General features: G+C 41.1%; 1 protein-coding gene across 1 annotated transcript in view; it reads right to left on the minus strand.

Annotated features, from left to right (window-relative positions):
* RERE (arginine-glutamic acid dipeptide repeats) overlaps positions 1 to 25,779 on the minus strand; it is a 420,244-nt gene that overhangs the window by 212,671 nt on the left and 181,794 nt on the right. Inside the window, exons 3-4 of the mRNA XM_079698584.1 lie at positions 14,954 to 15,024; positions 5,157 to 5,282 (exon numbers count right to left, since the gene is read on the minus strand). Coding sequence (XP_079554710.1) covers positions 5,157 to 5,282; positions 14,954 to 15,024 — 197 coding nt within the window. The remainder of the gene's footprint in view (positions 1 to 5,156; positions 5,283 to 14,953; positions 15,025 to 25,779) is intronic.

Genomic DNA, 25,779 nt, shown 5'->3' on the forward strand with positions numbered 1-25,779 from the left:
TAGATGGATTAATCCCTAAATTAATATAGCACCTGTATTGGCAATTCTTCTGAAAATCAGATAAAAGCCAATGGTTATTTTTGGCATATTTAGTGGCAGTTGGGGAAGCTACAGTAAACTCTGAAAAAAGCGGGATATCCTCAAAACCTCCTGTAGAGCTACAGAGGCAACAAGATGACAGTTCTTTATAAGCACCAAGCAGGTAAGAAATATAATTAACTTAACTTTTAAGACAGCATTTTATAATAAATGTTCGCTTTTAATTATTAAATGGTACCAAAAGTCCCAAGTATGAGAAGTACCAGTTAGAAATGATACTTTAAAATGATAAATGCCTTATGCAAGCAAAAAATAGTACTGTTTTAACAGTGGCTTGAGACTCAGTCAAAAAGTTTAAACTAGATTATTAGGCAAAGTATTCTTAGCTTCTAAAGAAATAAATGGTGTTATCACATGGGCTGGCTCTAAGAACACCCAATGGTCAAGGAAGGAAGCAAGGAGCAATGGGAAGAACACCAACCAGAGACCCAAGAGACCTGGGCCTGAGCAGCGCCACATGAAGCAGGGGTTTGGGGTGAGCCACTGGACCCCGGCTTCCTGCTCTGTGTTGGTGAAGTAGGTCTGTCTAGATCAGGGGACTGGATTTATCCCAAGGGAGATGCAAAGCCCAATTTCTCACACGCACGAAGTTTTATCTGAAACAAATGCGGACTAACACACACACAGGCGGCAAGGGTCATTTTTCAAATGTACACAGATGCTGTTGAGTGAAAAGGGAGCTCATCGTTGGGGTCTGAAGTCAGACATTTTTTTAAACAAAAGAACAGTAAAGATAGGACCACCACAAGTGCTAACAGGAAAACAAAACTCACCAATACTAAACAGGGTTCCCACACCAAGCTGTTAACACCACCGTCCATCTATTCAGGGGAAAGGCCAGCCTGTAAAACCCTCAGTGGCAGAAGCCTTCTACTCTCCAAAGTGAATGAGCAGCAAGCATGTCAGCTGAGGAACTCACTTAGTAAAGTGAAGGCAAAGGGGCATCGAGGCAGGGGTCACCCAGGCAGTACAGTCAGCCAGGGGCACAACCAAGATTACACGTGGCCAGGTGAGTTCCTGAGTTAAACCTCAGTCCTGCCAGATTTTTATACAAAGGCAAGATTTCATATGAACACAAACCTCAAGTTTTCTCACGTACAAAATGAAATAAATATCACAGATTGTTGTGGAGATCAAACGGGTTAAGTTACATGAAAAGAGTAGCAGTGTGCCTAGGCACAAAGTAAATGTTCCACGTTAGTTTACTTCCTTAACAGCTAGCTGATTTGAGGGGTGTGTGTTTGTTTTATCAGGGTTTTAATTATAGCCTTTACTTGGAAAATAGCCTCAATTAAAGAAAAATTTTAAATATTTATATAATTTTAACAGTTACTTTCCTGATTTGAGGTTTTAAGTGACCCACCTCAAGAGGCTTTAGAGAATAGCAGTTTTTAAACTTAATTTTTAAAATTTTTTCAACATTTTAGGAATCTACTGATTATCATCCATGGTTGAAAAGTATATATTCTCTCCAGGAAATTGCACATATGTATAAGACTTTGCAAGAGATTTCAGAAAGTTCATAGGCGCTCTTAAACTCAAGGAGACCACCTAGGGGCCTATGGGCTTCAGATTAAGAATGTCCAGAAAACTAATAAATTATTTAAACCTGATTAATTTAAACCTGATTAATTGTACCCGTTGTTTAATTATTTAAACAACAAGACCCACTGTGATAAGAGATAATGCTTAAGGAATGTTTATTATATGCCTGCATCACACTAAGCAATCTAATGAATTACTTTATTCACCTTTGTAACAACCCTTTGAGGTAAACAGTAGTGGTGTGCCCATTTTAGAGGTGAGAAAACTAAGGGTTAGAAAGGTTGATTAACGCATCCTATGTTACACAGGAACTCATCGAGAGAAAAAAATGTTCTCTAAAGAATAATACCCCAAAAACAAAACCAGTCGTTAAAAAAATAATGACTTGGTTCAATCATTCACCAAAGAACATTTGGGCTCTTTCCAGTATTTTTCTATTGTGAATAAAGCTGCTATGAACATTTTTTTAAACGACTTAAATAAAATAGCTCGACCCACTACTGCAATGTTGTCTTATTTATATATGTTAGCCACTCCACAGAGGTCTTAAACACACAAAAAGATACGACTGAAAAATAAAAATGCTAAATAACTAAATACCCCAGTGAGGAGTACTGATTTTTTACTGAGGAGAGGATGGGTGCACCCAACAAGCATTCCAGCCCGCAGAGCCACATTCATGACAGTGAAAATGAATGTGCATTTTAAATCCCCTTTAAATGGCTGCACCTTCTCTGCTCTGGACAGAGCCTCTGTCACGCCAATTAAACCCCCTGATACTGGGAATAGCTGGGGGTGCGGGATGATCTTTGTCCAGTCTGGGGAGGATCTGGGCAATGTTTTCTTTGCCTTCTCACCTCCCTCCCACCAACTACCAGTAAATCAGTCATTTTTGCTAGAAGACATCGAAACTAACAGATTCTCGGGAACAAGTAAAAATGTTGCCCTTCTAGCACAAATACTTTTTAAATGAACAGATAAAAAATTAATAAAATTAAATCTTATGAGTTGATGCCATCATTTGTATACAGAGATCACATATACCTGAATATACAAAGAAAGTTAAATTATGATGCAATCAATGCTATCCTATAAAAACGAAATTAACAAAAACAGTCTATTAGGGAAGACATCTGGTGTATCACGGCAGGAAACGTTAATGATATTGTCTGCAACCCTGTAATCAATTTTTTCTCCCAGTAGCTCTCTCATTACACTGTATTAGATGTGTGTGCCTGCAGGATTTATGAGAGCTCCACACATGGAGGGGAGCTTTGCCAACTGGATCCAATTCAGACCCAGCTCAAATGACTTTGGCAGCATGAAGCGTTGTTAAAGAACAATCAATACGTTAGCTTTATGCAGCATCATCCTGACTGAAAGAAGATTTATCATCGTACTACAGAATCTTCTCCAACCTACATATGATAGTATCTGAGTATACCACCCATCATGAATTTATTTAAATCCCTAGTGGACACAATATTTTTACTGCTAAAAAAAATAAATACTCGTCATCACTAATGCTAATATAAAAAGTTTACTACATATCAATTATGGGCAAAACTTTAAATCCATTCAGCAAATCCTGGTTAGTGGGTATTGCAGTAAATGAAACAGTCTAACAATGACATTGACACTGATTAGAGAATAAAGATAATATTGGCCTGAAAGATAAAAGCCATCTCTCTCTCTCTCTCTCTCTCTCTCTCTCTCTCTCACACACACACACACACACACACACACACACGATGGTAACTGGTAAAGGCTGAAGCTTTTGAAGTATGCAGTCAAGTTGGGACTCTGCTAATTTGTCCCTTAAGATGTCAATATCTCTCCAGGGATTAAAATTAGATTTTTATCCACTAGTTGGGTTTTATCTTCCATTGTGAATGGCTATTACATCAAGACTTCCAAGGCTTCCATAATGTGAACCTTTTTCTCTGGTCTAATTCTTGAGAAATTACAGTGGCAGCCATCTAAACATGAAAATGTTGTGACAATTATTCCTCATTTTATTACAATTATTAATGTCCCATCTCCATTGTCTTGGTCCTCTTCATTTTATGCATGGATGACAGTCCTAGCCACCTAATTGGAACTTTTACAGTCTTTCCCCACTCTACACTCTACCCAATGACTCTTCTTAAGCAGTGATCTGCAGATCGGCCTGTCTGGAATAAAAAAGCCTGCAAAGGCTCTCTTCGGCCTAGTACATAAAATATCACCTTGTCTAACCTTTCAGACCCTCAATGATCCGGCCCCATTTTGTATCCCCACCTCTGCCTCCCAGGACCCACTAACCTGTGCTCTTCTTTGACGTCCTGCGGCATCTTCTCACAACTCCCAGCTTCACCAGGCTCACTGCCTACATTGCTTATAGGGACACGCCGACACGTACACCTGGCGAGCTCCTCCACTCTGCCTGCCCACGTGTTACTGGTGTACCAAAAACACACCCGGCTCCTCAGTACATAGCTACCTTCCCAAAACTTTCCCAAGCGCTGCTACAGGCCATTGGGAGCGCTCTCTTTTCCTAGTCTCAAGATATTAATATGCTTCACGGCAAGTGAACAAGTCGTTGCATATTGCCAGTATCTGGATCTGTGCATGCATGTACGATGGCTATTCTCTTGTGTTATTTCCTAATCAAGCATGAGTTTGAGCCCCAGGGTCAGATTAGGTAAAACAAGGGAAAGACAGGTCTTAACCTTCTTCAGTGACTAACAGCGGTCAATCAGAACAATGAACACCTGTCCTTCAGAAAACTTTAGCATTAAATCCTCAGGAAGGAAAGAAAATGAAGACAGGTGTATACACCGAGCTTCCAGAAAAGGTGAGGCACACGGCACCAAAGTAACCCTCATGGATCACTAACACCAGGCCCTGTGCTCCAGGGGACAAAGCGCTGAAGACACTGCATCCTGCTTCACCTCTCGGAACGCCCCACATTGTCACCAGGTAACAGAGGATGTGCCGGGGTACAGCTGAGAGCACTCCATCTACCCTCCCCAACCCAAGCCTTTCAGAACGTTTATTCTGTATCCGGCCCTGCAGAAAAGCCCAGCTACCTCTGAGCCATACTCTACCGAAGGTCACCCGAGAGGGCAGCAGCCCGAACAGTTTAGACTCACGGGCCACAAGTCCCGGTGATCCTGGGGAAAGGCGCAGTCCGCACGCGGACTCAGACTTACCCCCTTTTCCCCTATTTCAGTCGCCAACGTCCATACTCGCTGCTGATTGCCAGCTCCTGCTCCTTGCAGCGGCCCAGCATGCTCTCTGCTGGTGCCAACACCCCTCCACCACCAAGCCCCCCGGCTTCTGGCACTGTCCTAGAGGGGTAAGGCAAGTCCCGTATTTTGCTTCCTCTGTGCGTGTACTTGTTACTCCTTTAAGAACATATACGATACAGCACATTTTTAAAGGGGCTCTGGGGAGGGAGGTGATATGCCTATTTTATACCCTGTGGGATATAAAATATTGATAGCTTTTAAAAACGGGATTCTCCTTACCCCTACAGGCCCTCTCCCGGCTTCAGAAAGATGCTGTGGCGGCTGTGCTGCCACCGGCAGAGAGCATGCTGGGGGGTCGCACAAAGCAGGAGGTGGAGATCTGCAACAGGCCTGGGAGTTGTGGACCTAAAAGAGAAAAAAGTTTTAAGTTAACAGGCCCAATGTCCTCTCATACCCTGGTTACTAGGGGCACTCAGCACACAAGCAAGCAGCTGCACAAATCCTTTAGCAGGTGGCCTCTGAAGTCTCAGTGAATCTGTTCTGCCACTAAAGTTAAACTCCGCACATCAGTCAGAGCTGCTTCCTTTCTCCAGCGTGAACATACGACCCTCTGGCTCCACACTCTCAGTGTGGGCCTGTCATAAAGCGGTATGGTGTGTGCCCCTCAAAATAACCAAGTTAAGATGTGACACAGTGTCAAAGAACCGTGACAGTGGCATGCTTTGCTTATAATAAAAACAAAAATGCAATGGTGTCAGATAAACACAACTATACAATAAACCACCAGTGGACAAACTGAGCTTTCAGAAGAGTTTCTAAGGAGAGATGCCAGAGGCATAGGACATGTACTTTAGAAGGAAATGCTCAAGGTACTGGGGGCAGCGGGCCTCAAAGAAAGATCCTACCATTTTCTCAAAGTCCTAGTTTAATTTTGTAAAGCTAAAGATAAGGTAAAATACAAAGGCTTAACACCAGAGGGAAAAGAAGACACCATTCAAACAAGCTTTAATTTACTCACGAGGTAAATGTAATGAGCAGACTGGAGCATAAAGTTCAAGAAAGACATTATTTCTTTTAGGGGCAAAATCAGTTTGGTATGTACCGTATGTCTTTTTTTTTTTAAAGAAACTTTTAAAACATTTAAAACCAGCAAAAGATTAAAGAGCACCTTCTGAAAGCCAGCACAGTCCTGATAAGTATCAAAAAAGATACTTCAGATCATAGTCTGAATATGTCCCTTTTCAAAAACTCTAGGGAGTACGTAACATTTCCAAAAACCTAACCAATCCAATTTCACGTTGTTTTTAATGAACTAAAAACCCCATAAAATCCAAATACTTATGTGAATTTCTGTTCTTAAGATGGTTTTTAAATTACAGATAAGCAAACTTTTCATATTAAATCATTTTTAGGGAGTCCTGATACATATAATTCATTTCGAAAAGCTAAGAATCACTCTCTAACAGCTTCCTGTGGTCCAAGATTTTAATATGCTCCATCAACTACTTATTTTCTTTTTATGTCTCTCTGAAAACAAACAAAAAAGATAAATCCCAAGAAAAAGAGCTAATCTTGGGCATGTCTTTATCATGATGCTTTTCTTTTCTGTTCTTTTCTTTCTCTACAGACGACCCTCTAGAGCATCCCAGGCTCCGACACCATATATGCTTTCTGTGCGGCCAGTCTCTCACTCCCACTGCCCCCACGGACAGTAAATATACGTGACCTGCATGGACAGCAAGTGTTAGTAGCCATAGCCTTCTCCACCATACACCTCCCACCTCCCCATACCAGCACTGCAAACTTCTAATCAAAGATTCAACTGTGCACTGGAATGTACAGTATACTCAAGATCTTTTAATATAAGCATCAAATAAAAATGAACCTGTGGTTAATCTCTTGCACTAGGAGTTAATCAGACCACTCAAATCCTTATTCATTCAAATCAAGGGTTTTAAACAGAAAGACACTTGGCGAAGCATTTCTAAGCATGTTGGCATTACTTAATGTGCAAAAGTTCAAGTAATTATTAAAACATTTTAAACATGAAAAAAAGGCATCATTTCAAAGCATTTCATTATTCTTACTTATGAGTCAGAAAATGCTGACAGTATCTCAGTTGCCCTAATTTTCTTTCGTTTCTTCTAATGGATTTTTTCTTCTATAATTTTGAGTTGGTCCTTAACACAAACGATCACATATACACAAATTACAAATTTCCAGTTCTAAGAAAGAGAGTTGGAATGACAAGATTTTACCAGTATTCCTGCACAGTAGCTCTCTGCAAATATCAGATTGTCTCAAACTTTCTTAAGTTCCTTTTTTAAAAATATCAGAATACCTAGAGTTTTCTGCTTTGAAAAATTTTTACATATAGAGAACAGGTTTACTATTAAAATAACATTTTTAGATAAACAGTTTATGGAAGTAAATATAATTAAACTTTTTAAGTGATTTCTTAGAGTCCTAAAATCCAAATAAATTAGGAGAAAATGAATTACCCAACTTCACAGTAATCGTGAACCATTAAAACTTTAAATACCACGTGGCCTACGATGACTGTCAGTCATGACTGAAAACAGACCACTGAGAAGCTAAGTAAATGGAACCAATGAGATGTTCTGAGATTACTTATTCCCAAAGCCTCGCTTTGATTTTCACTTGTGTCACCACTTCCTTCCACTTACAAATTGACACTCGGATCATGCGAAGAGGCTGTGGTGATTCAAAATAACTTTCAACATGATTGTCCTATAACTGGGGTGGAGGTGGGGGGCAGGCACAGCAGATACCCAACAACGCGGCATCTGACTATGCCCATCAAACTCAGGGCTAAGCGACAGCATCCCACTCTTAAAATTATAAACTTCAAATTCCAACATGAAAAGGACATTTAATCCTTGCACATATATGTATTATTGGTGGGTTACTCCAAACACAGCATGGAGGAAGCTCAATACCCCATTATAGTTTATCACAATGCTTATTGATGGCAACTAAGCAACCACGACCTTTATTTTAAACAAAGAAGGTGGGGGTAGGGGAAGGCGTGGCCTTTAGAAGAATACTCTAGCACCAAGTCAGTAATTCAAACCTTTTCCCTTTCTTTTTTTACTTTTTTTTTAAAAATTGAAGTATATACAATGTACAATATTATATAAGATACAGGTATACAATATAGTGATTCACAGTTTTTAAAGATTATAGTCCATTTCCAGTTATTATAGAATATTCGGTATATTCCGTGTTGTACAATATATCCTTGTACCTTATGTTACACATAATAGTTTGTACCTCTTAATCCCCTACCCCTATCTTGCCCCTCCTCTCTTCCCCCTCCCCACTGATACACTAATTTGTTCTCTATATCTGTAAGTCTGTTTCTTTTTTTTAATTATAGTCACTAGTTTGTTGTATTTTTTAGATTCCACACTGAAGTGATATCACACAGTGCTTGTCTTTCTCTGTCTGACTTACTTCACTTAGCAAAGTACCCTCCAAGTCCATTCATGTTGTTGCAAATGGCAAAATTTCCTTCTTTTTTCCAACTTTTTCTTGACCTAGAAATCACTGTATAAGAGCACCGTCCCACCGATGCACCCACTCCTGACAGGTGAGGACAATTAAACTAACAAAAAGGAACAACTCTTTAAAGAACTGTCTCTGCTGTACTTTCCACTAAGTAAGATGTACCTCCTCACTCTATAAACTGAAAACACTTGATAACAAACTTCAAAGTCTTCACTTCATTATCCAACACTACACTCAAGTCACAAAGCTGTAACCAAGTGGTACTGACCTTTTTACAGGGAATGAACAAAGAGGGTAAAGAGAAAAAGAAACTACAAATAGACTCAATTCTGCAGGCCTAACGTGAGGGACTATAAAAAACCAAAAGAGAAAACAGCTACTGTTTCACACAGAAACAAATCATCACATCCTATGGCATTTTTCATATCAGCTGGCCTTCTCTGGGATGTTTACATATAGACTAAGCCCTCGTTTATCTTTGCTAAAAGTCAGTGACATAGAAAATTCGAAACAGAATAATGCCTAAAGAATGTTATGACTTTGGCTACACTCACATAAACTTCCTGAAGAAAATTAAAACTGAGGTTGAACGTATTTTTAGAATTTTATTATTTAAATATATAAAATACTACACATTGCAGGCTAACTAAAGGTAAAGAAGCAGATCTCTTTGGCCTGTTTAATAAACAGAAGGTTAATTTGTAGTTAATGCATGGACTGTATCAAACTACTACTAAAGATTTTTGAAAACTTTATCCAGTCAATTTTTTCCACTGAAATGTAACTTCATTCAATACTCAGTAAATATTTAGTATGGATCTTATATGGGCAATGTATTTATATATCAATAATAAAACAGACATGGTGGTAACTGCCTTTACAAAGCTTAAACCTAGAGCGCCAACTAAATGTCAACGTCACGATCATCCCATGGCCCAGGCACTGCACTAACAACTTTGTAGGCTTGATCTGTTAATCTAAAAACAACCCATCTTCAAGGTAGGTGCTTTATATCCCAACTTCATAGGTAAGTACAGCAAGGTTAGGAGGATTTAGTGTCTTGCCCAAGGTCATGGAAGATAGCAACTGATGGAACAGACCAGCTGATGTCAAATTCCAGCTCCCAACCCATGCACTCTACCATCCCCCAACTCAGTCCCAGAATCACATCTAAAATTCTGAATTAGCCATGTTCAAATTAATGCAGATTTCCTGCCCCCACCCCAAAAAGTTTCAATACAAGGCTGACCTAATATTAAAATGCCCATTTCCTGAATGCCCATACACCATACATTCTGTGCTGAGTGGTCACATCAACCAAGCTGGGATTAAATAACTGTGGTGTATAATACATAAATGCTAATTAACTCATTGTGTGTACATACATATGTACACAAGAGTGCATGTTAACGAAACCTCCCTTATCTCCCAGCATTATCTATGTAAAGGTCTCTAACAAAAAAAACGAGAAGGTATGATTACTTATTCTCAGTAAGTTTTCATTTTCAAGAAGGAAAAGCAGCTTCTTGCTTTTAATACACTTCTGAGAAACTCAATTTGGTGGAGAGAAGGCAATTTCAACGGTAAGTGGAACCTAAGCTGAAGCCCCCAATTGCTGCACTGGGGTAACCAGCCTTTGCGTAGGGTTACAGGTACAGACCAGGAACTGGAAGGAAACTCCAAATGTTCCTCCCCCAGCTGCTCACATTCGACTGTGAAACGAAGAGGTGTACACGGCGCTGCACCTTAATGAGCTCGGCCCCCCCACTCACAGCAGCAATGGAGTTGTGCCTTCACCAAGGTAACAAGTGGCAGGTGCCCTCCACTACTCCACGTTCAAAGTCAGCACCGAGAATGTATGCTGTTAGGGACAGAAACGACACAAGACCACATGCATCCGTGCAGGGCAGTGACAACACACTGAGCCCTAAAAGGTCAACTGGAAATAGCCTAACATCACCAAAGACATATCCCCAACTCTAAGGAATCTCAGGTTTAATTTTAAAGACAATTACATTTTAATAGGCCAAATAGGAGCAAAAACGAATCAATGGTATCTGCTCAAAATAATATTTGTAATAATTACCTATCCGACCTGAAAATTCATTTCATGTAACAGCTAAAGAATTGATAATTATATAACTCAAGGAAACAAACATCATATTTTTTCTATTTAACAAACGATAGAAATTCATTAGGAATCCACACAGAATTCCCATGCAGAGTATTAGAGGAATGGCTTCAACTACTTATCTGTGAATGAAGAATTAGGTACGAAGCACCACTATTAGAGCCAGACAAGGAACAAGGATCCTTGGTGTTATGCTGAATGGAAACCACTAATCTCAATAATCTCCTTGTTAAGCATTCTCAGAAGCCATGATTATTTCTAGATAGCAAATTAATTCTATTATGCTAAGGCCTGGACTTCTATAAAAATGGAATCTTACTGGTTTTTAGTAAAAGTAAGGAACCTTTCTCTTAGGACATTACGTGAATGGCTTCCTCCACATCAGTCCTACTCAGTGTTCCCCAAAGAGGGCTGACATCCAGTAACACCACAGCCACTGTCTGTCCAATCACAACCTAAGATCACTGAGGGAAGGAACTATACCTTACATTCTTCAGTCCCCCTCATGGTGCTGCGCTCAACAAAGAATACACCGTAGGCTTTCAACAAATGCCTGTCGAAGGCACTGGTGATAACCCAAGACGCTCCTAAATGCACTCTGGGATATACTGCTCCGTGGTGACAGTGACTCATTCGGGAACAAAACCCTCAAAGCAAACACAGTGACCTAGAAAAGCTATGGGAGCACAGCACATGCAGATGTGATCGCAGGCTCTTTCAGTTATGGTTACTAGAGATCTGCTCAAGCTGGCCCAAGAAAAGAGCCCCCTACTCAGAAGAGACAATAAGGAGAATCTAAGAATCCAACGGGAAGAAGCACCAATACAGCAGGACTCGAGGACAGCACTCATGCTCGCTCGCTCTCTCGCTCTCCCCCCTCCCTCTCCCTCCCTCCCCCTCTCCCTCTCTCTCTTTCCCTCTCTCTCTCTCCCTCTCCCTCTCTCCCTCTCTCTCCCTCTCTCTCTCCCTCTCTCCCCCTCTCCCTCTCTCCCCCTCTCCCTCTCTCCCCCTCTCCCTCTCTCCCCCTCTCCCTCCCCCCCTCCCCCTATCCCTCCCTCTCTCTCTCTCCCTCTCCCTCTCTCTCTCTCCCTCTCTCTCTCTCCCTCCCTCTCTCTCTCCCTCCCTCTCTCCCCCCTCTCCCCCCTCCCCCCTCTCCCTCTCTCTCCCTCCCTCTCTCTCTCCCCCCTCTCCCTCTCTCTCCCTCTCTCCCCCCTCTCTCTTTCCCTCTCTCCCTCTCCCCCTCTCCCTCTCTCTCTCTCCCTCTCCCCCTCTCCCCCTCTCCCTCTCTCTCCCCCCTCTCTCTCCCCCTCTCCCTCTCTCTCCCTCTCTCTTTCCCTCTCTCCCTCTCTCTCTCTCCCTCCCTCCCTCTCTCTCCCTCTCCCTCTCTCTGCACAGCTGCTCCAACCCTCTGCTTCTCCCAGCTTCCTGCCCTTCTCCCCTTCCTGCCCTTCCTGTTCACCCAGTGCCTCTGACAGTCCCAAAACACATCTTGTTCTCAAAACTCACCATGCTAAAAGGACTGATTCTAATTTATGGTATAAACAAAGAAATACATCTCTCAGTTAAACCTCAAACCATAAAAAGATAAAACACATAATGAATCAACAACATGTCAAAGCTATTGGGTTTTTGTTTTCCACTGTTCCGCTTGCCATGCATGGTATTTGCTGTGGGCAAAACCAACTCCAATTTCTTCTTTTTGAAATCTTGCAAAGAAACAAAGAACATTTCCTTCTGTTCATCTTTTCCCCTTATAGGTTAAGCTGAAGGAAAAGACGTCTATGATTATTCTTATCTATTACATTATCTTTTTATAAGTAGTATTGAGAAACAAGGAAAGAAAGTGGGTATCCAGACAATAAACATATTCCTTCCAGGAGCAAATATTTCTTCAACATCCCTGTTATTCTTACACAAAAACTGTAAATACATGCTGAATACAGAACTCAAACAAAAACATCTGACATAGCAATATGTGACTTAGAAAAAGGTATCTAAACCTATAGAACCCCACTTCCCACGCTGTTTCTGCAGACAGCTTTAATGTGCTGTACTAGACCAATCTTGATGACAGAAGTTTCAGCTTTTATTGCTGTTAATACCCTGAGCAATTACTGTAGCTCAGCAGGAACCTCTGCCCTGAACAGCAACTATCACATTGTAATCAGCATTTCCTAAGAGACGCCATTCAAACACGAAGGCACCTGCTAACGTGGAAAAATTGTACAAAAGGGGCTCAGACTCTAATAGGTAAAAGGAAAATCTTTGCAGTTTTATTTCACAGCTGTATATCTTTTCCATGGTGCAGTGGTATTATATCTGGTAAAAATCACACACAAAGACAACGAGCAGGGAAAGAGCAGTAGCAGCACCACTAGCAAAAGAAAACTCTTCAGGAAACAAGGCCACCGCCCAGACTTGCAGATGTCAGTGCAGCAGCTGTAAAAAACAACCTTTGGAAGGCAACATATAATAAATAGCAAAGACCTCTAAAAAATGGTAAAACCTCATGTTGACATAAAATCTGAGCAGAAAGCATGTGATTTACAAGATTAAACCGCAAGGCCACCTTGTAAAACTAGAAGGTAAAAGCAGCCTACCAAGAATAAAGAAATCTTAGCAGTAAATGGCCCATTTTACTTTCTTTTAAAGTAGCAAAAAGCATGTTATTACTTACGTGATAATTTTTGAACAAAGAAAAAGAAATGGCATGCAACTTTTTTTTACTAATGGGACATTTGGAGTCGTTTAGAATGCATTAGAAAAAAAAAAAAAAACACTAAGGAGGGCTTCCCTGGTGGTGCAGTGGTTGAGAGTCCACCTGCCGATGCAGGGGACGCGGGTTCGTGCCCCGGTCCAGGAGGATCCCACATGCCGCGGAGCGGCTGGGCCCGTGAGCCATGGTCGCTGAGCCTGCGCGTCCGGAGCCTGTGCTCCGCAACAGGAGAGGCCACAGCAACGAGATGCCCGCGTACCACAAAAAAAAAAAAAAAAAAAAAAACTAAGGAGATGCAGAGTTCAGACTACATTACTTTTCTTTAGGCTGAAATATCACATACAATGTATATCAGAGCACAAGTATTATCAAAAGTTACAAAGCGTTTTGGAAATAATGGCTTTCACAGATATTGACACGTATCTCTACAAAGCTAAAGAATCAGGATTTCTCCAGACCTAAGAATGTACACAGTGGTTCACAACCTTCAAGTACAATAAGTCCCCTACATACGAACCTTCAAGTTGCGACCTTTCAAAGATGCAAACGTGCATTCGCATGTACAATCACGTAAGTTAGTGTGTGTGTCTGGCATACACTGTCATGTGCATGCATCCTCTACAAGTGGTTGTGCTTTTGTGTACTTTACTGTACAGTACAGCATACAGTAGTACAGTATCTTTATTTCAAGCCCAGGATGTCTGCAAGCAAGCGTAAAAGCAGCGGTATATAGCCAATTGTGTTAGTTGGGTACCTAGGCTAACTTTGTTGGACTTAGGAACCCACTCTCGGAACGGAACTCGTTCGTATGTAGGCGACTTACTGTCCAGGATCCTTTCTTAACATCTAAATGTTTCAAAAGATTCCCCAAATGACACTACTTCGATAGCACTTCACATAACAATTGCTTGAGGAAAATACATAATAAAGTGATTCTTAACTATGTACTGTCATTGAATAAGTTAATTTTAAAAATCACAGCAGCATATTAATACATTTGAAAAGCAGTTGTACAGACATGTGTGAAGTATATTTATTTAATTTATTTGAGACTGAGAATGCTTATTTACAGACCTCTGCAAAATCTCTCCGGATATCAGGGGATCCAAAGCCCTAAGTGTGAGAACCAGTGGTCTAAAAACAAGAGATTTCATACCGGGCAATACTGGCACTTAGGTACCCGTGAAAGGTTTTTAATGAGAAAGTACTATAGCTCTATCATCCCCAAGCCAAACTTCCTTCCCCGACCTCCACCACGGGAGACACCCAGAAAAGGTTCAAGATACACTCCTTATTTGCTTAAAATACCTAAGTAAATTACTATTGCCACAGAAAATAATCATCTCTGGCCCATTTATATTCTCTTTTTTACCCCAACTCATCATCAGATCCAAAGTTTATTTTACATCAGGTTCTTCACAGTGGCTGAGAAAAAATGAACTACTACAGGAGCTCAAGGGAATCTCTGAAATTGTTGTCAGAACAGCTACTAAATGAATAAAAACTTCAGAAACATTTGTCTACACTTAGTGTTATAAAGCTGATTACTGCCTTATTTGAGTGCTGCAGTCACCAGGCAGTCAGCACTCAGAGGTCAACAAGTCAATAGGATAGAGAAGCAATCAAAAGAGACAGCCAGTGGAACTGGGAAAAGAGGAGGTACGGAGTAGAATCAACAGCACATGAAAAGATGCTTACCAGTTTGAAGTCTTGGATGCTACAGATGAAATACGGTGTGTTTGGCCTCCGACTCTCGATATACACACAGTCTTTAAAAGAAAAAGAAAATTTAAAACAATGGCATTTACCTTTAATGGATCAAAGACAGGGCCCATAAAGCCACTGCATAAATAAATAAATGACAAAGCACATGCCTTTTATAGAAAATAAATGTTTAAAGGTGATATTAAATGACAAATAATTTTAAGCTAAAGGAAAACAGCTCTTGGGTTCTTTTTGACCACTTTCTGATAATTTAAATAACTTGATAAAGACTCAATTATTGTTTCCAGCATCCCTGAACAAGGGGGAGTGAGAATCCCATGGGATTATCCATATTCAGATGGAGAAACCTCGATAAAGGGAATTACTTGCTCAAGGTTACAGACCAAGACAAAACCTTGAATATCTTACTCAGATAGATGCTCCCCGTCTTCACAAAGAGAAACAGCTTTGCCAAGTGCTGCTTTATTTTTAATAAATATTTTGTGAGGAAATAAGTGAAATATGTAAAGAAGACTAGCTTGAACATGCTATGACAACGACCTTTTCACACACATGAAGAAAAAGAAAACCAATCTAGTATCTTATGGATAACTTTCTATTAAATTTTAACCTGAACATATTTTCCAATAGTAAAGAAACCAAGGCAGCCGATCAGAGATGGAATGAAGTAAACCAAATTAGATTTTCCTCGGGAAAGAAGAGCCCTTTCTTAAATTACATTTGACATGGCGGTGGCTGGGTAATTAGTTTTGATGCTCTCAACAGCTGGAGTCTAAAGGTTATTTTTAAAAATGACCAGTTAAGACACATTTTTTTTTTAAAGAAGCAATGATTTTAAGGGAAGCAGTGACTATAAAGGAATGTACAAACGCTCCACACTACAACCGAAGATCATCATAAAGCTCAGGACAGGAAAACCTATGCGTTATTTACTCAGAAGTAAAGGCATCTGCAGTCAATCAAATTTTCTAGGGAGAGCAACCGTGATGCCCACGTTTAAAGTGCCACGTGTTTTTATCCTTCCTCAGGACCCTTCACAACAAACGTGTCTTAGAGGAACTCTAGACGCTGGAGAACACAGGCAGGTTCCTCTACCGCTCCATTTCACACGTGTTAACAACACCCTCCCCAGCAAAAAGCAAAGGAGCAGAGGTTTGGAGCCCTCGATCCAGTGGGACTTCTGGTCCCACCACAGGGGCTAGCAGACCCACTAGGAGGCAGAACAGGAAGAAAGACACGAAGAAGACTAAAGGCCACTTCCTTCCAAGAAACTTTCTGAAAGACATCAGGATTCTTGTAGCCCAAAGTCATTACAGAAAAAGAAGAAACCTCAAAGCCAATCACTTAGGCATCCAGAATCTCCCAACAGATTTCTCTACTCAGATGTAGGCTCAACAACAGCAATTCCATCTCTGAATCCATATAAAACAGCAGCTCAGGAATGAACTGCTGACTGAGCTTTCTATCTTGCTCCAAAGTCCAGGATGCTGGGGAAAAAAACTCTGTTCAACATTCAGGCAACATCCACTTAACACGCTTATCACCTTAAGGGACAAAGAAGAGATCGCTTCCCACTGTGGTAGAGAGTTCTCTACCTAAGCCCTAACTTGCTCTTCAAGTAAAAACTGAAGAAACCCATTCCCTAAATAAAAACTGTAGCTCCAACTTGCACAGTGTGGGGACAACCCAAGCTTCTTAATTTCTGTGTTCCAATCCTTGCTGTACCCACTGCCAGCATTTCACATCTCTAGATATCCACTGTTTCTTCATCTCACCTGAACACAAATCACAGCCCATATGCCCTCTTCTTCCTATCACCTCCTACAGAAGGAAGTATTTTCTGTATCTCATAATGTTACACTGTCATACCTAGCTACTATTCACTGACTTCAAAACTAACAGGTCCCTTGGGCTTCCCTGGTGGCGCAGTGGTTGAGAGTCCGCCTGCCGATGCAGGGGACACGGATTCGTGCCCCAGTCTGGGAGGATCCCACGTGCCGCGGAGCGGCTGGGCCCGTGAGCCATGGCCGCTGAGCCTGAGCGTCCGGAGCCTGTGCTCCGCAACGGGAGAGGCCATGACGGTGAGAGGCCCACATACCGCAAAAAAAAAACCAAAAAAACAAACTAACAGGTCCCTTCCTAACTAATGATCTCCACTTTCTTAAAGCTCACGTGACAAAAAAAAAACTTGCTGTATTCGATGGTCTGATCCCACATCACATCTCGCCCTCCCCTAGGCTGCACCGCCTTAAAGAAACACCATCTCCCGTACCCCATCCGTACCAAACCTTCTTTATTCCTTCATTCTTACAAGCACCTGCAACCTGATAATGAGTTCCCTCCAGGGGCAGTAAATTCTCATGACTCCTCTGTAAAGAAACAACAACATCTCCTCTCCTTGATGTAAAATTTCCTCTCCTTTATATAAAGTTGACAACTTACATCCCCTGTGTGGTCAGTTATTTGGCAGTCAGATGGTCTGCACTGTCTACCTCACTATCAATTCTGAGCTCAAAGAAACCAAACTTACTCATTTCTGCATTCACCCCCCCAAGGACTAATGTCTGACACTGGGGTTGGTAAGACTAGACAGAACTGAAATCAATGACAGATGGTTAGATAGTGAGGATTATGAATAACTTTATTCCTTTTACACAAAGAAAAGCTTTATATTCTTTTTTCATAATCAGCAGAACCAGTATTACTATAAACACTCTTACATAAAGTAAAAACATAAAGTAGCTATTAACTTGTATATTAAAAAGCTTTCCAGAATAGGAGAGAGAATCTATATTCTTTCATTTCTCAACTACAAATTTACATTCAGGAAAATGATTATCTCTAAATATACCTGAACGTATATCTGTTAGAGAAGAAAGGAAAGGAATATGCTGGGATGTCAAGGACAACTACTGATACCCCTTTGCCTAAACACTTCTCCGTGGTCTTACTGGAGGCTGCCCTGCAGCCCTGGCCTGAGGAACGCTGCCATGAGGAATAAGGCAGTGGAAGACAGCAGATCCACAAACCTAACGTATGGAATTACCACGTTTACTTATCAATGCCTTATTACTAGATAAAAAGTCACCTCTTTCTGTTTAAAAAGTTATCGTGGCAACCCAAACTGACCCAAAGCTATAAATCCAGATATGAGATTCCAATGCACAAGGCTAGTGATATGTAAAGCAGGTCACTGCTGTCAAGTGATCTCTATCAGTATTTTGAAACTTTTATGTGAAAAGGTCTGACTGAACTTATTTTCAAAATTATCGTCAAAATTAAGTGACAACACTTAGAGTTTATTTTACACAAATGGTCATAAAACACACAATGACCAAGATCAGAGGTTATTAAAATTCTTGACATGAATTAAAAATTTTCACATGTCAAACTTGCCATAGGAATAGGGAAAAATACATTGTTTTGATTTGATTTTTCTAAATCATTTTAAAAAATGAAAGCATGAAAAATTATTGTAGAGTCAAACTTTTCTTTTTAACCCTCCCATAAAAAATAGAGGGATCTAACTAAAAGACAATACATCCTAAAAACAATTTGGAATTTAAGTCTCACACACACACAAAAATCTACTTATTATTGCTCTTAATGATTTTCAAAACAAGGTTAAATAAGGCCATATAACTCAGAAATATTTCCCTCTTGTCTTATTAATTAAGCAGCTATTTAAGAAAATAACTTTACATAGATATTTACAGTTAGCACAAAAATAAAGTGTTTTATCTGGAAAGAGAATGATGAAAACCTAAGTCAATATAAAAAGGAACAAAACTGGGTCATTTGTGGAGACGTGGATGGACCTAGAGTCTGTCATACAGAGTAAGTCAGAATGAGGAAAACAAATAACGTATATTAATGCATATATGTGGAATCCAGAAAAATGGTACAGGTGAACCTATCTGCAGGGCAGGAATAGAGACGCAGACGTAGAGGATGGATGTGTGGACAGGACGCGGGGGCGGGGGCAAATGGGGAGATTAGGGTTAACATATATACGCTACCATGTGTCAAACAGAGAGCTGGTCCGAACCCGGGAGCTCAGCTCGGTGCTCTGTGGTGACCTAGATGGGGGGGATGGGGAGGGGGGGAAGGGAGGTCCAAGAGGAAGAGGACATATGTATACATACAGCTGATTCACTTTGTTGTACAGCAGAAACAAATACAACACTATAAAGCAACTATACCCCAATTTTTAAAAAAATCATTAAAAAAAAAAAACCTCACTTGGGATACGCCCAGCAATCTTTTAAAGCCAAAATGATTTGCCAACAATTTTTCATGCAATTTATGGGAGCATGGATTGTCTGAAGTTGGCTATAAAATTGGTTTCAGTCAGTTGGATATTGATCCTCAACCTGAAAATTCCCCATGGCCAACACAAGTACTGCAGATACCTTTTTTTGAAAAAAAGAAAAAGAGCCTTTAAAAAAGAAAGCAAGCTAGCAGTTCTGAAAGAACTGAGCAAAGCCGATGCGACCCATTAAGTGCATAATGCGCATTTTCAAAATTACCCATATGAAAATGCATATTTACCAGATTGAGCTAACGGCTGCTGCAGGGCAAATACATATATTTTTAATCTTAAAATCAGCAAGCCCGAAATGGGCCAAAAAAAAATGAGTGAGGCTACTACCATCAATATCAATTATTCCAAACAAAACAGGATAACAAATTTTTTTCTTTACCAGGGTGTCTGCATATGAAACCATGGGTCTAGGTTAAGATTTATTTCCTAACATGTAGCCTCTGCCTGGTAACGGATCACACGATTAAGTGGCCTCAAATCCTGTGTTCACAATGTGGGCAATGATATTGAACAGGGCGATTCTGGCTGTCTCTCACAACCTCAACATAGCTTTGTGTCCAAGAATCTCTTGTGCCATCTGCAAACAACAGAGCATTTGCTATGCTAGAGAAGGAAGTCAGCCAAAACGCAAAGGCAGATTCTGGAGGCAAAGAAAGCCCTCTCTGCTTTTTCAACCCTCAGCAAATCAGCAGCCTTATGTAAATAGAGCAAAAGCAGGGTCCTCTCAAGGGTAAACACCACAGCCTGAAGCATCAGGCAGTTTGTCATCCTGAAATACCAGGAGCCTGTCAGCATCCTTCCTGACAGCCTCTGCACAAGCACAGTGGACACTGACTCTGCCCACTAACCAAGCAAGTGGCGGACGATGCTCAGCCACGGGCTCTGTCCCAGGAAAGAATTTCTTTCTCCGTGAACGTATTTCTGCCTATTAACCTTTGAAATATTGGGTTGGCCAAAAAGTTTGTTCGCATTTTCCATAGCATCTTACTTTTGTCCTTTCTGGCCAACCCAATACCTTCTCGCCCCTCTGCAAAGCATGACAGTGCCACTCTAACATAATTTCCAATAGAAAACCTTTCCTTATGAAGAGCACGTGTGAACAAAGCCTTTCTCACAAACAAATTCCCCAGAGACCCAGCTGGGTGGCACAGCAGTGGCCATGGAGGGTGGCCCTCGGGACTGCTCTGCTCTCGGCTTTCCCTTCCTCTTACACAGGATTCCTCCACCGTCAACACTCTGACGACTCCATCAGCTAACAGCAGCTGGTCTAACACTGCAGAATAAAGTCCACAAGCATCTTGCCAGTTAATACGGATGCTTCCAAATTTCCAACACACAAAAGGGTGTGTGTGCGTGAGCACGCATGCACACACTAGCAACTACTCTGAAAGCCCGATACCCGAATCCCAATGCCCCGTGCGCCACCTGGCCTCTTTCAGAGCCTCGCATCTTGCTTCCTGCTCTCTACAAGAGCCACACCTGTCACCAGGCCTCACCTCTCTAAACGATATACTACTACCTTCCGCACGGTAGACACTCAAAAACTACACGAGGAACAAATGAATTGAATGAAAATATTAAAACAGAAAAGAAGTTACACAAGATCCTAGCAAGAAGGCTGTGCTCTAGCAATATCAACATAAAAGATGTGGTTTTCTAATAAATACTTCTTTAAGAAATATGACTTCCCTGGTGGTCCATCCAGTGGTTAAGACTCTGCGCTTCCACTGCGGGGGGCACGGGTTCGAGCCCTGGTCAGGGAAGTTCCGTGTGCCATGCAGTGTGGCCAAAAAGAGAAAAAAAAAGAAAGAAAAAAGAAATAACTCAATTGCAGGATGACCTACTTTTAGTTTTCTGCTAGATTCTTTTGTGGGGAAGGGATATTTGCATTGTCTGGGAATAGTGGAGAACTTAAAAGGGAAAAGGAAACAAAAATTGGGAAAACAGCACCTCTGTAAGTGAAATCTTGTTAGTCCTTACCCTTTTTCTGTCTTTTGACCCTGAAAACTGTGTCACCAAAATTGGCTTGATAACATCCTCTTAAAAGATTCTAATATCTCAGGTGACATATATCCTTGGTTCCTTCCTTTTCGACCTTCATGAAAATTAAACTCCATGTATTCATGTCTACAGATTCCCAAGTAGTACTCACAAATTTTACACGGGTTTTTGTCTAAAAACAACACTATATACATTTAGCAAACACTTACCTTTCTTTATCCTCATTGCTAACAGGGAATTATTATGCCAATAGGGAATTAAATTATGAGAAAAATCAAGTTGGCTGGTGGGAGGGGGTAGAGAAACAGGTCATAACAAACTAAAAGAAAATTTGTTTATATTTCCCATTTTTCTCTCTTCTCCTCTAGGAGTTAGAAAAGCTTGAAGACTGATTCAAGACAATGATCTTGCTAACATTAAGAAGTGATGCTGGGCTTCCCTGGTGGCGCAGTGGTTGAGAGTCCGCCTGCCGATGCAGGGGACACGGGTTCGTGCCCCGGTCCGGGAAGATCCCACATGCCGCGGAGCGGCTGGGCCCCTGAGCCATGGCCGCTGGGCCTGCGCGTACGGGGCCTGTGCTCCGCAACGGGAGAGGCAACAACAGTGAGAGGCCTGCCTACCGCAAAAAAAAAAAAAAAAAAGAAATGATGCGACTGTTTTGGAATAGCTACTGCTGCAAGACCTCCCCGCCATTCCCAAATCAATCCTATGCTACATGGACTTGAAAACTCTGTAAAACAAGAAAAAAGAAAGATCATCCTGCCAGCAGCAGCAATCTTACGATATGCTAAATATCAGCTATGGTTTGACACTTGTATTACTCAAGCAAAGAACATTTTGAGCACTCGCATCACCACATTTTATTCTGAAAATGTTCCTTAAAAAGCCCTCCTTGTGACCCATATTGAATCCCTACTATGAAAAAGATTCTAGCCAGCTTAACATCAAAACTCCAGTAAAGTGATGTGAATCTCTCTACTGCGTCTGTAGACGCAGTAGCTATGTGCCATAAGAGAACACAAGGAATCTAGGAGAAGGGAAAGGGCGCATGGGGTGGGGGCAGGGAGGAAGGGGGGTGTCTATTTTCAAAATCAGTGCCGGCCATCTGCCCTATGAAGCAAAGTGTCTCAGGGCATTAGAGACGCGAGGGAAGGGAATTTCGAGACCACTCTCACTCTTGCTGCCCTACTGTACCTACCTTTCTAATGCTTGAGAAGGCAGGTAACAACTCTATTCATTCCAATCACTGAATCTTATCAAAAATAAATTCGGCTATAAAATCCGTATTAAGTAGAGGATGACTGCTAGTGGAAACGTCTTTAACACAAAGATTACAACTAAAATGTAGCTGAAATATGTACATTCAGGAAACCAACCCAGAGAGAGTTCAAACACTCCCAGGAATACTATGCCCAGTATTCACAGGAAAAAATAACCAGTGACAGGTAGGCTGCAGTGAAGATTCTTCTCTTCCCACATGGCCGACAAACAAACAAAATGCTAGTCTGATCTTCTGGTGTCACATCCTGCAGAGCAGATTTCAAGCAACACTGCCTGCTCCTTTTCAGAAAACAATGCACTAGGGGCCTCGGCTTTATAATAAATGGTTCAACCAATTTGCAGTGCTCACTGGAAATACACGGGAGAATTAACAATGCCTGGCTATAATTCTTATTTGGCAAATGATTTTATTATAAACTGGTATCATAGTGAATCCATTTTCTTTACGGGTTTTCTGCTAATGTTTAATGGACTGTCAGTATAATTTAGATTTCATCTATTTAAACTCATTCAAGCCTGGCTCCTGATTGTACAGTAAATGGAACATATTTCTACTCAACGAAATTAATGACAGTTAATTGTAATCTGCAGTTCTCAATTTTGTAAAAGCAACTGTTCCACAGTTCAAGCATCAAGCTACAAAATTTCCCAAACCAATTATATTTTGTACTTTATAGGCATCTACATCGTATAAGCCTTCCTTGTAAGACTAATGTATGTATGTATTCTTTTAATATCTCTTCCCAGTCAAATACTTATTACCAACTTGCCAGAAAGAGTTAGGACTTAAATTATAACTAAAGGCTGGGGAAATGAAAGTTTGTCAGTCTGAACAGAGAGGTGCTCGATTATTTCAGATTTTTTTAAGCTAGCAAAACTGAAGATTAAAATTTTCTACCTTATATATCTCTCTGCATACTATTGGATGGTTTTCTTATACATTTCGAATCAGTCACAATGTCAACATTAAGTGAAATTTATTAAAAGTAGGCTAGGGACTTCCCTGGCGGTCCAGTGGTTAAGACTCTGCTTTCCAATACAGGGGGTGTGGGTTCGATCCCTGGTCAGGGAGCTAAGATCCCACATGCCTCGGTGCCAGAAAATCGAAAAACATAAAACAGAAGCAATGCTGTAACAAATTCAATAAAGACTTTAAAAATGGTCCACATCACACACAAAAAAAAATCTTTTAAAAAAAAGTGGGCTAAACTTACCATATGGATTTAGACATACAAACAGGGCACACAGCACATATTAATAAATACCGTACTGAATTACTTTTGAGTTTGATACTCTGTTTAACAGAAATTTACTTCTGACTTTTATTTACCAGACAACAATCCCATGAGTGATTTTTCTTATTGAGTGATTGGTCTTTCACCTAAGCATCCACACAGCTGTGTAAGAGATGCTTAAAGGAGAAAAAAAGTGTGCAAAGAAAGCACCTTCAGAGAAACTTATCAAATCGAGACCCACACAGATACAACAAGCATCCAGAATTTGCTGCCCCCAAACTATAACCACCAGGGTCACAGACTGTCAGCCTGCTATTCACACAAAAACAAGAGAAGCAAAGGAAAACCACAAGCTATCCTTTTCAGTCCTTTTCTCAGCTTGGTAGTTTACGTCTGCTCAGCTGGTTACTGATTCTCCTATAACCACATTCCAATCGTGACCCATTCTCATGCTGTTGCCCCTATCAGAGATGCTCTACCTCTACTTGGTCCTACTGCAATTCTATCCAACCTCCAGGACCCAAATCAAGATTCCCACGGTCCTTCATGTCTTCTCCAATGCCACCAACTTATAGTCTGTTCAATTCAGTTGGTATTGCCCACTCACTGCCTGTTACTGACAAATAACGTTACTTGAATGAGTGTGATTTCTCCCCATAAAATGAAGGATCAGGGCTTCCCTGGTGGCGCAGTGGTTGAGAGTCCGCCTGCCGATGCAGGGGACATGGGTTCATGCCCCGGTCCGGGAGGATCCCACATGCGGAGCGGCTGGGCCCGTGAGCCATGGCCGCTGAGCCTGCGCGTCCGGAGCCTGTGCTCCACAGCGGGAGAGGCCACAACAGTGAGAGGCCCGCGTACCGCAAAAAAAAAAAAAAAAAAAAAAAGAAGGATCAGGGACTAGAATCCTGTCTACTTTTGTGTCTTGCCTTATCTCACCTCCACAACACCTTGCACAAAGTTATAGACAAAGAAGAGTGTGCTCTTCTGTTATCAGCTGATTAATAAAACACTCCTAATACTACAGCTGACATCTAACAAACCCCAGGAAATTCTACTAGCTTACCCAAAGCCTATTACGGTTTCAGTGGGCCTCAAATTTAATCATCTGGGGCTTCCCTGGTGGCGCAGTGGTTGAGAGTCCGCCTGCCGATGCAGGGGATACGGGTTCGTGCCCCGGTCTGGGAGGATCCCGCGTGCCGCGGAGCGGCTGGGCCCGTGGGCCGTGGCCGCTGGGCCTGCGCGTCCGGAGCCTGTGCTCTGCAGCGGGAGTGGCCACAACAGTGAGAGGCCCGCGTACCGCAAAAAAAAAAAAAAACAAACAAAAAAAAATTTAATCATCTGCTTTAATGTACAGAAACTCCTAAGGGCAAATGAAGCCTAACTCTCTACTCTACCCATAGCTCTTCCTTTCCTCCCTTAAATCATTACTGTTTTCATTTGGGGTTTTGTTGTAGTTACTATTGTTTGGTCATGTGTCTCTTTTAAAATAAAGTCAAAGACTAAAGATATTTTAAGAATAATTTAAAACATCAGGTCACTTTCCTGTGACTGAAATGTGGAGACCTCAGATTTTCATGAAAGATCTTTAGCCCACTGTGAATTATAAATATCATTTTACAAGTATTCAACAGGTATCTGGGAAAAAATAGTTCCACCTATACGACAATTTGCAATTATCTATCTCCTTAGGATTCTACATGTAATAATTTTGCTTTCTAACAATATACATCATTCTCAGGCTAAAAAGTATTGGGGGGAGGGCGCTGGCAGGATCTTGTCTAGTAATCTACCATCCACCTGTCACTTTTATAATCAAAATTAGCAAAGATCTGACCAAGGTAGCAGGATTTAAAATATCTAAATTCCTCTTGAATCCTGAAATGAGATGAGAGACTTCATTTATTGTTCAGGCCGTAAGAAGCTCTGGATGCTCTATATGAAACCACTCAACACACTTC

Source organism: Hyperoodon ampullatus, assembly GCF_949752795.1.
Source record: "Hyperoodon ampullatus genome assembly, chromosome: 2".
NCBI lineage: Eukaryota > Metazoa > Chordata > Mammalia > Artiodactyla > Ziphiidae > Hyperoodon > Hyperoodon ampullatus.